Genomic DNA, 12242 nt, shown 5'->3' on the forward strand with positions numbered 1-12242 from the left:
TTTCGAATGGTTAGTAATGTCATTTGGATTAAAGACAGCTCCGCCAATTTTCCAAAGAAAAATGGATAGTATATTTGGAGAATACAAAAGGTTTGTATTAGTATATGTAGATGATATACTAGTGTTTTGTAAAGATATTAAAGAACATTTAGGACACCTACAAACAGTATTTAGACTATTTGTAGAAAATGGAATAATAATTAGTAAGAAAAAAATGGAATTATGTAAAAATTATATAAATTTTTTAGTAGTAGTACTAGGAGAAGGTAAGATAAAGTTACAACCTCATATAGCTAAAAAAGCTTTAGAAATGCTAGATAAGTTAGACAATGTTAAGGAATTACAAAAAAAATTAGGAATAGTCAATTATGCTAGAAATTTCATAAAGGATTTGGGAAAAATAGCAGGACCATTGTATTCAAATACTGGATCTAATGGTCAAAAACACTTTAATACTGAAGACATTAAATTAGTACAAAAAATAAAAGAAAAATAAAGAGCATTCCCGATATATATATATATATATATATATATATATATATATATATTTAAACCTTGTTTGTTTTCAAATGTGGTCAGCTATTAGAAATTTTTTGAAGATGGGTTTTGAAAACCCAAAAACTATCCTGGAGTAGTTTTTCAAGTTTTCAAAAACTTGCATATCATTTTTTTAACTCAACATCAAAAACACTTTTTTCGAGACTCAACCAAAATGAAATCTAAACATAGCAGAACTTTAATTCAAAATAGATTTCAAGCTTTATTATCATAAAGGGTTACCAGATCCATTTGTGGATTACACTGGATATGTTGTTGTTGTAACATTCTAAAGAGCTAGTCACGTAATTATCAAAGTAAGCAGTTTGGTCAAATATGTTCTAAGTTTATGTGTATGTGTGACAGTGTGTATAAATCCTAAAACATGAAAATTTTGATACCTTCTCTACTTGAAAATTCCAACGTTTCCAAATTAGTCGCTCCGTCTCTAAGTAAGTGTCCATTTTTTCTCTGTGTCCTAAAATAAGTGTCAATTTAGAAAATAGATGCATAATTTACTTGCTTTTCCATTACTGTCCTTGCTTTTAAAGAGGCAAGAGATAATTAGTTAAGTATGATTATAATGATCAATAAATAAGCATAATTAGGTAAAATAGGTATAATAATTAATATTTTTAATGAATGTGGAAAGCTGAAAGAATGCACTTATAGCTTGTTTGGTCAAGTTCATTTTTCCCCAGAAGTGCTCATTTTAAAAAGTGAGGTGTTTGGTCAAGTTTTTGAGAGAAAATAAGTACTTTTGAGGAGTAGAGAAGCTTAAAAAAATAGCTTCTGCCCAAAAACACTTTTGAGAAAAATACACTTAGAGCCTGTTAATTTGGCCTAGCGACTAAAAACTGCTTAATTTGAAAAGTGCCTTTTTAAAAAGTATTTTTCAAAAAAGTACTTTTGCTGAGAAACAATTTGTATTTGCTAATTCATTTGCAAAATGCTTTTCACTGCTTTTAATAAGCAGATTGTGTTTGGCTAATCTTCTTAAAAGGAGGCTTTTGAATGTCAAATTACGAAAAAGGACAAATATTAATGAACATTTACTATCAAGAATATTTTACAGAGAGAAACTATTTTGAATATCTATATGAAAAGTTTTTACTTTTATTGAATTAAAATTTAAAAGTACATATTAAAATTTTCAATTAATATAATACGTAGATAATTAGAAAAAATATATTAAACATTGATGTAATATCAACTAGAAAACTATAACCAAAATAAAATTCAAAATCATTCCTCAAAATAAAATTCAACAGAGAATTATTAATTTGAATTAATGGATTAATGAGGAATATACTTGATAAATCTGTATTTATGGTGGGATATTTTTATCTTGGAAAAAATAATTTTTTGCTTCTATTTTTCCAACCGCTGAAAAACTGCTTCTGCTTCTACTTAAAAGAAGTTTTAATAAATGTCCAAACACCTCAAATATCCAAAAAAAAAAAAAGTGCTTTTTCTAAATTAAAAAAAAAACGCTTTTGGCCTCAAAACCGCTAGTGCAAAAAGGCTCTTTGAAACACTTTTTAAAAGCTTGGTCAAACACTAATTGTTGTTTAAAGTGCTTTTTTAAAAATTAATTGGTCAAACACAAAAAAAATCGCCAAAAATACTTTTTTGAAAATCACTTTTCAAAATAAGTTGATTTTAAAAATTTGGTCAAACAAGCTATTATTTAAGGACGGAGGGAGTATTACAATAGCAAATATTTTCCCAAAACATGCCCACCCAATAATAATATTGTCAATAAAGACAAAATGGAGAGTGTCTGTAAAGCTCAAATTTAGAGCATAAGTACTTTATGTTTTATTTGTGCGTTTGCTAAACATCTAAGTAGGGGTGTTCATGGTTTGGTGAAAAATCGATTCAAACCGAAATCCATACCAAATCGATTGAATAAACAGACATTTTTTGGGTTTGATTTCAAATTTTTAAAAACCGATAATATTTGGGTTGGTTTTGATTTTATTAAAATAAAACCGAAGAAAAAATCGAACCGAACTGACAAATTATATACATATTTTTTATAATTATACATATAAATGCTATATTAAATTAGATCGAAATTACCATGAAATTCACGAAGCTTAATCACATATTTTTCTTCCGTAAGGATTAGCCAATCTTTCTTATGTCGTAGGAAGATAAAATTTCAAGAATTTTTAGTTTTTTGAGTATCTAACTTACATAGAATATATCATAAGACACTATATAGTTAAATATATTTGACTTTAACAGAGTATATTTTAACATAAGGATGTTACATTTACCTAATAAAAAATTTGTCACTTTATTTGTTTGTTTAAATTGAAGAAATAATAGTAGAAAAAGAAAGAAAGAGTATATATTTATGTATGGTAAATAACTGAATAACCAAACCAAACCGAATCAAAACCGATAACAACCAAACCGATAAATGTATATTATATTTGGTTTGGTTTAGTTTTAATATTTAGAAAACCGATTAAGTTGGTTTGGTTTTGGTTTTGACCAAAAATCGATCCAAACCAACCGTGAACACCCCTACATCTAATAGTGTTTACATCTAAGAGTGTTTTATAGTTTGTCAAGCTTTTGACTATGAATGTAAAATTGGACTAGACCTTGCCAATAACAGCAAATTGTGTCATTCCTGCCAAGATTTTATGCATGGTACATTTAAGCCAATTTCTCAACTATAAAATGCAGATAAATGGTAGAAAGCAAACAATTTTCAAAAGAAGCAATTTGATTTCGTAGGATGTCTTGATGAGGTTGATGAGTTAAGAAAGCAATTGAAATAAAGTGAAAAGCCAAAGATACATATAACATGACATGTTCATAGCAGCAGTTTGCAGCTTCATACTTTATTTGACGCCCATAGTTCCGTTAAGAACGTTAAAACCAAGTGGAAAATACATTATACCAACAGTAAAACTTCGTTAACAAAATAAAGCAAGTAAATACCCTCACAATCATCAATATAAAGGTGAACAATACAAAAGGATTAAAAGGGTCTTCAGAAACCAACCTCAATTGTTTTTTCTCATGTTAAAAGCGCCAGCATCAAGTAAAATATGGTGCCATGGATATCTAGTTTATGAGAAGTCCAAATGTGAAAACAAGAAAGGGTTAATTTCTGTTCTTTTCTTCTTCTTAAAAAATTTAAAGGCTTCGCGTCAACGAGACAATTCTCCCCATCAACAAATAATCTAAACAGAACAAATAAGCTAGATATATTGTGCATATACATGACGGGCAACTTTACATGCTGATGCAATTTTAAGTGTAGGCAGCACCTGAATTACTTGGAACATGTCAGTATAATTTTATGAAAGCGTAACAGCTTCATGTTGATGGAACAGTTGAGATCTCTACCAAAATTCGGTGTAGGGCTTGCGGCTTGGAGAAAAAAGGTGAGTGATCAGCACCCTTGAGATGAAAAACCCGTTCTGGTGGATTTTGGCTAATCATGCTCTGTTGTAAAGCTATTGGTATAGCATTATCTTCCGTTGTTTCTATGTAAAACCGTCTGATGGAACCATACTTGAAGTCAGACAGAGAAAGCTTCTCAAGGACTGGGGAGAATGGAATTGGCCTCATTGAAACAGAAGCTAATGCGACGTCCTGAAAAATTCTGAGTTAGTAAAGAAAGCTCTGAATATCTGAAACTTGTCAATTCAACTAAGATACACCTCATGGAAGTGTAGCGGAATTGATTTTAAGAGTTAACGGAATGGCTACATGAGAAGCATGATATTATCAGCTAAATCCCGGAGAATTTTCTCTTTCCCCTCCCTTCTGATAAAACTTAGTAGCGTTAGCATTGAGGTTAGGGTGCTAATGGATAAAAGAAAAATATCTTCTACTGGCATATTGGCAATCATATCGAGATATATAAGTTCATTGGTATATGAGAGATAATTTGCTCCCAGATGTCTATATTGTTTACAGAGAACATTAGCTACTCAGGTACAATGGCGCACCACTCTGTTTGGTGCCCATAGATTCACCATTTCAATGCCATTGGCATCTACCCAATAGAAATATGTTACCAATTCATAGATCTGGCTTCATCTCCACACCCATTTTCCCAACTCAAAATATATGACAGCCTAGCTTGACCGACAATGGAGATTAGAAATTTAAGTTTGAATAGAGTATTATACTTGAGCGAAGAGAGAGATAATTTCAGTAGTATTTTTGGAGTAATAATTAAGATCCGTGAATAAAAGTGAGGATATATAACATCAAGTTCAAACAAATATATATACAAGGAGACTTGTTTCACCATTTACTAGAGAAGAGTAATTTATGCAAGTAATAGCAAATTTGTTGTCTACAAAAAATAGTTCATACAGTATAACATACCTTAGCAGGACTATGGTTGAATAATAAGTCTTTCAGGAGTGATTTGTCCAGATCAATGGCTGTTGGTGGTTTGTCATTCCCATTTGCATAAATAAATATTTGAGACCGTCTCATAAGGTCATTTGACTTCATCTGAAATAATAATGGGCTTTTCATTAACCACAGATAAACTTCTATTTGACCATGACGCAACCATCCACCCCCTAAAATAGCACACCCCCCTTTTAGCTGCATATATAGTTAGCTTGTGTAGAATGACATTATGCCACCATGTGTTATTTTGTTCATGGAATGCAGGATAAGCCGGACATGAAGAGTTAAAGATCCTCTAAAATCTAATCCACTTCATTCTAAAATTAAAATAGCAAGGAAACTTCAGGCACTTGTTGAGTCACCTCATCCTCAACCCAATCCCTTCAATTCGAGAAGGATTGCAAGAGTCGGTGACGATGGACCCTTCAATGTCACCCACTCTCTTTCTCTCCTCTCCATGGAAGAGACGGGCAATTTATTTTCCTGGTAAGTTGCCTCCTTCCTTTCCGTGTCAAAAATATTGTTTGCATTGAGATGAACAAAAAGATCACTCACAATTTTGCTCAAGCTGTAGTTGGTTAAAGCTTAGTCCTTTGCTAGAGGAGTATAACCTCACAGGGATTAACAAAAAGGACCCTGAGATACGTATCGGACAAAAAAATGCGAAGCATAAAAATGCATGCATCACAAGAGATTCTGTATTTCCAAAAAGAAACTCAAATTTCTTCATGTATGGATGGAGGCATCAATGTCTTCACTTGTGAACCACTGATACTGCTAACATCAAATTCCAGAACAAGGTAATGCATAAGAAAATGAGATTCACTTTATAAGTTGGAGTACGAACACTCAGCTGACTGCTAATTATCTTTCAAAGGATTAGTGAAATCAGTATCTTATAAAGTAGTTCAGAAAATTTGCTTTTAAATTCTAGAAATACATGCCCCCAAATACTCAGAAGATAAAACCAATCAAATTTGAGCAAGGCACTCCACGCTTAAAAACTATGATTGCAGCTTAAGTGTAACCTTCTAACCATATGCACAGTGCGTGAATCAAGGGAGAATATATGATATAACTTTATAAGAAGGAAGAATAGAATGGATAGATGAGTGAAAAATTCGGAAGAATCAAATGAGGCAATTGATAAACCTATGAACATATACCTTTTCTGAGAAGATATCAAGGGAACTTTGTCCACTAGTGAGCATTGTTGCAGCAACAAATACAGCCTTTGAAACTTTAGAGGGATAGAGCTCCATGGCAAATGATACGCATGCACCACCGAAATCATGTCCTACCAAAATCACCTACATGGTTGAATAAAGGTTCCAAAATTTAAAGACACATGTTTCAAACTCGAGGAATTTCCTTTGGAAAATTTGGGTTTTGCAAAATTTGGAAAATTTCAGCATATAACGTCCAAGTATGACGAAATTAGATTCAAGCAGTGACACTAATTGCATTAAATTGTGAAAGAGAGAAAAAAACTTCCAAGCCCCATTATATTACTAAGCGACTTCGTCAATCTGCATAAAACAAGCCAGCAGTCCAATGTAAGAACTAGCATTCTGTTCCTTTTCGTAGTTTTCTTTTCTTGAGGGGAGGAGGAGATACACTCATGAAGAGTACCCATACCCTCAAGAATGATCAGGACATTATCTCAATCACTATAGACAATGAAGAAGAATGTTAGTTTTCATATTCAGGTGTCTCAGTTTGTGATAAATTAACTTGAGGGAAACTTAGTGCGAAAAATGATGCTTATTGAAGATGATGAACTTCTTATACACACTTTTAACTATCAATCTCTAGGATTTGGAAGCAGAACTCTTTCTAGGCTTCAGCGCCATCACAATTTCCATAAGAATGGAAGATAAGACAACAGAACAAATTGGAATCAGAGAAAGAGAAGGCTGAAGAACTGACCTTCTCTCCATCAGCAAGCTTTTGAAGAAAATCAGTGAGTGGCTTTGCGTATTGCGATAAGCTGATGATGCTATTCGTGTCAGAAGAATGAACGCCTGAACCAGTTAAATCCACTGCGGTCACCTTAAATCCAGCCTCCTCTAAAAGTGCAATGGTTTTATACCAACACCAGGCTCCAAATCCACCACCATGGACTAGGACAAAGTGGTTTGTCTCTAAATCATCGATGGTTAATTCCTGCCAATTATATATAGACATCCATTTAGCATGAAAATGGGAGATCAAATATAGTCAAAGTCACACTACAGCAACAAGCAAAACACACTGTTTCTTTACTAATAGAGCAGAAATGACCTCTTCACTTATCTGTCAAAAGACTCAAATAAACAAAGTAAAAGAAGCTACATTTCTGAAATAACTAAGAGGAAGTATCAGTCAATTAATAGCCAATTGAGGACAATCTACAATTCTATAGTCAAAAGAAAATGTTAGATTACATTGTCTGGTTCTGCAGATTTAATTATTCGCACGTTGCAGCGATATGGAACTCTCAATGACTCAACAATTTGAAATCTTCAATACATTAGTCTAATCCATATCAAATTTCCTGAAGTGGAACTTCTCTATTAGGATTTGCAGCTCATCACTCAGATATGCAACAAATATTGAAAATGTGTAGATTGTCGAGTTATGTAGTGTCCCACCTTGGCTATAGAAAGACATCCAAAGAGGTGTATAAATCTATTAGGCCACTCTACCTATTGTCTTGAGGTTTGACAGGGCATATAGTCAAAAAAATTCATTTCAACTTATGTAAATGAAAATGCAATGGTTGAATAGATAGTCTAATAAAGAAAACATCACATCAAAATTTGAATGATTTAATTAGCTTGAATTCTCCAAAGTTTGTTAGAGTTGGATATAATGATATATGGCGCATCCAAAAATGGAAATAATTCGAGAGTAATACTCCCTCTGTCCCGTAATAGTAGTCACATTCCACTATTCGAGAATCAATTAGACTGTTTATTTTTAGAACTACATTCGATTAGACTAATTTAATATTCCAAAATTAGAACTTAGATCTTCAAAAGTTGTACGAAAAGTACTATAAGTTGCATTTTTTTCTCATAGTAATATGGTGAAAATATATACTCCCTCTCTTCCAACTTAAGTGCTTTACTTTCCTTTTTTATTTGTCCCAAAAAAGTATCTCTTTCTATATTTAATAACTTAACAATTCAAACATTCTACGTAACAAGTTTAAAACCACAAGATTTGAAGGACGTTTTAGTAAATTATATACTTCCTTAATTTAGGACCACAAGATTTAAAAATTTTTTATTATTCCTTAAATTCTGTGAATAATAAAATTAGGACACTTAAATTGGGACAGAGAAGTATTAAATCAACTCAACTTTTTAAAATTAAAATTTAGATATTCAATAACTACACGAAAAATACCACAATTCTTCTCATGTCAATGTGATGAAAAATTTACTCCCTCCGTTTCAATTTATGTGAACTTATTTGACTGAACACGACATTTAAGAAAGAATAAAGATTTTTTAACCTTGTGGTTCAAAATAAGTCTTTGAATATTTGTTTGGCCATAAATCATTTCATAAAGTGAATTTTTTTTGCAAATTAGGAAAGAGGTCATTCATTTTGACACCAACTAAAAAGGAAATAGGTTCACATAAATTGAAACAAAGGGAATGCTTTAAATTATAAATCAAAGTTTACATAGTTTGAATCTCGAAAAACGAAAAGTGTTAGCATAAATTAGGAAACAAGGAGTGCAAGTAATACCTTGTTAAGAAGCTGGTGAGGGTGAAGCAGAGGATCAGTTAGTGAGCGAGACCTTGAACTCGAGCAACGTGGCAGCGCTCCTTCATTCTTCTTCTTAGCTTTACAATTGGAATACCTGAAGGAAAATATTTTATTCAAAATCTCAAATCTCTACACTATGAAAAATAGCTAGCAACGTCCAATACGAAACCTACTTCAAGTCAAAACAAAAAATTAGAATATAAATCCTAACTAGAAATAATTAAAATATCATATCCTAACCAACTTTAGTTTTCTACTCCCTATGTCTCAATTGATGTGATACAGTTCGAATTTCGAGAATCAAACAAAAAATCTTTGACCGCGATATATTCTTATGCTCATTAAATATTTTAAATTTTTAAATCTTGTGACGTAGTTCTTTTTATGTCCGTAATTTCAAAATATATAAATTATTTTTCAAAAAATTAAAAAATTGTATGTTCGAATTGAATTCATGATTAAATAAACAAATATGACTCTCGAAAAGGAAAAATTGTCATATGAATTAGAATAAATGTAGTAGCTAGCAACATCACTTTTAATTCAAAACACGAAAACTTGTTCATGTATAATTCTGACTATAAATACTAACTAGACATAATTAAAATACCAAATCGTAAGAATTATTTTTTCCAACAATACCGCAGCGACGTTGAACGATCAAACGAAACACCAGCTCCGTTGTTTTGCAACTGTTGCTGGAAGAGAATTGCGGCTGCCAGGGCTCGATCCTGAGCGGTGAAAGAATCTTCATTTTTGGAAGACCGAAATCTAGAGGACCATTGGTACGTTAAACGCTTCGCCGGTGGACTCTTCTTCTTAACGGTGGACTTACGGGAGAAACATAACCCCATTTTCACATGTAACAGCTTCGCACAAGTATTTGTATACTGTATATAGAGAAGAAAATATGTATACGTAGACTAGAATGTAGATGATGAGAAATGGAGTTAAGGAGATGAAGGTGGTTAGAGGTTAGTACTACACTTGCTTAGGACTCTCTCTTATGCTGATGAAATGATTATACAGAAGCTTATACTAAAACAGCGGGACGTGGATGTGAAAATGGACACATTTTTTGCCATTATTACTTATAACTTACTCCCTAAGTCGTTTTTACTTGTCAATTATATTAAAAATAAATCTTCGCTTTAACATATCAATAGAAAAACAAACTTTTTTTTCTTGTTCTACCTTAATATTATTTACTCATGTTCAAATCATTTTTCAAGTCTACATAGACTATACACCAGTGACGGAGTCAGAATTTTCACTGAGAGGATTCAAAATATGAAAAAGTAAACACACGAAGAAGGTTCAACGTCTACTATATATATATAAAAAAATAATTTTAACCATGTATAAACAGTGTAATTTTCCGCCGAAGGCGGAACCCCCTTGGCCCTTTCTCCCTCTGCCCCTGCTATACACCAATTAATATGGGTATCAAGGTAAAATATATACTTAATTTATTAATTATTAAGGGGCGTGCGAAGTTAAAAGTGAACCGACAGGTAATTTTCTGGTATTTACACAACAAGCGTCATTTATCAACCAATTTATGATAACGAACGAATAAATTATGTAAAACTTACACAAATAACTACCTTTTAACAGCTTCTAACAAGTTATAGCTATAAGTTGAAGATTTACTGTTATACCCCGCGTTTTCAGAGCATGAGCGTGACATGTGCTTCCTCAAAATTGACAATCATGTTGTCGCTACATAATGCAAACTCACGTTGATGGTATTATATTTCGTATTTTTGTACGTCGGATTATTCGTAAGCTGAGGTGGGGCCCACACGTCGAGATTTTTTTTGGGACATGTGACAAGTTATATGAATCACATATGTGAAGTTAAACACAACTCAAGAAGGACCCTTCAGCCAAATCAAAGTGGAAACCCTCCAAACAAATAATTTTAAGTTACGTTTTTGGGTGATCTGACTTCGGGAGGCCATAACCCCATCGGTATTTGGGAATTTGGGAAAACTCACAGAATGAAAGTTGTAGATAATTGAATTATCTTTCCAACCATAGGTCGTGGGTCTATAGGCGACGTCGGGATAATGAGATACGGATGTTTTAAGGAAGAAAGGTCAGTGGGCTAGGCTCAATCCAGGCCCAACCGGGTTAGGCCCATGACCCATGCCTATTTAAGTAAAATTTCAGCCCTTTCTCCTCATTTTTCAGACCAAGAACACCAGAAAATTCTGGAAAGAGAGAGAGAAGAGCCTTGGAGAGAAGAAAAACCAATTTTGACCAAAATCTGAGCCCCGAATCCCGAAGCCCATGAAGAGAAAAGTGTTGTACGCTGCGTTGTCTTCAATTTGAGCTAAAAATCAACCAAGGAGAAGAGTGATAACGTGGTGGCTGCATGCTTAAGGTATGAATAAGGTTCCTTTTCATTGTTAACGAGTTTATTTAGAGTTTTAACGGATTAGAACGGAGAGAATGGCTTGATAAATTCGTTTGTTGGTGCTGTGAATTATGGAACGAGATTTGGAGAAAACTTTGGATGAAAATAAATGTATTTAACTTGTAACATGTGGAGGATGTGGTTATCGATGTTGTTAGTGTTAATTTTAGCTTCTTTATGGAAATAAAATTATTAAATAGTTATATCGCAAATTTGGTTGGTTGAGAAATTTAGAAAAACAGTGTGCGGGCTGTTTTATGGCATACGTTGGTGTTGGAAATGGTATTACTACTATTGGCATTGTGGTTGATGTTGTTGGCTACTGAATTGAAATCTCGGGCTAGGCATATAAACAGGGGAAATGCTGCCCGAATTTCGGCAGAATTTAAAAGGGTTTTAATTAAAGTTTCGAGACGAACTTACGACGATGATCCTAACGATATTATGAATAATTCCATATGTAGATTACGAGGCTACGAATAATTCTCAAGTGAGTTGCAAGACGGGAAGTAAGTTGAAAGTCGAGAATCATCTTCCAGGTATGTAAAGCTTACCCTTTCTTTCTTTTGGCATGTCCTAGATGTAAGTAAGATATGACATGAGCCCTGGGGGTAACTCTATTCATAAGATCCGAGCATGTCCACGATTCTTATTCACTTCTTAATGTTAGCATTTCTAATATAGTCGGGCTATGGCCCTCGTGTCCTTTGTATGATTAGATAGTAAATGTTGCATAAAGAGTTCTTGTTCCTAAAAGATTCTATGTTGAATAAGGTCCCTAACTTTCATAGACGAGCTCGGATCGCTCCGATACGTTCCTAGAGGGTCCTAAAGCGAATAATGTTCGTAACTTTCATAGGCAAACTCGGATTGGTTTGATACTTGTTCGTGATCCCCGAGACTTTCCTTTGTATAATTCTAACGACTTTTTGTAAGAACATGACTATCTTCTTAACCCTCGAGCATTGGTTAGTTTACTTATCTGTTGAGTCTAAAATGATGATTTTTATGCATATAGTTTCTCACTACTCTACTCGTGGATGCCTCAATATGTCTGAGCCCGGGCCAGGATATGTTATCGTGCGCACTCCTCTGCATTGTTCACCGAGTCCCTCAATAGAGG

The 12242-nt window shown here is 33.2% G+C and overlaps 1 protein-coding gene across 2 annotated transcripts; it reads right to left on the minus strand.

Annotated features, from left to right (window-relative positions):
- Window positions 1-3647: 3647 nt before the first annotated feature.
- Window positions 3648-9729, minus strand: LOC132619074 (putative methylesterase 11, chloroplastic). 2 transcript variants are annotated; one of them, XM_060334044.1, is made up of 6 exons: window positions 9340-9726; window positions 8677-8791; window positions 6865-7101; window positions 6102-6245; window positions 4903-5034; window positions 3648-4158 (listed from the first exon to the last, which is right to left on the minus strand). In XM_060334044.1, exons 1-6 carry the CDS (start codon window positions 9549-9551, stop codon window positions 3880-3882), a joined length of 1119 nt encoding a protein of 372 aa, XP_060190027.1. In that variant the 5' UTR covers window positions 9552-9726; the 3' UTR covers window positions 3648-3879. The 2 variants fall into 2 exon arrangements, with proteins under 2 accessions (XP_060190027.1, XP_060190028.1); XM_060334045.1 differs by lacking the exon at window positions 4903-5034 and having other exon boundaries at window positions 9340-9729.
- Window positions 9730-12242: the final 2513 nt, after the last annotated feature.

Source organism: Lycium barbarum, chromosome 11, assembly GCF_019175385.1.
Source record: "Lycium barbarum isolate Lr01 chromosome 11, ASM1917538v2, whole genome shotgun sequence".
NCBI classification, from domain to species: domain Eukaryota; kingdom Viridiplantae; phylum Streptophyta; class Magnoliopsida; order Solanales; family Solanaceae; genus Lycium; species Lycium barbarum.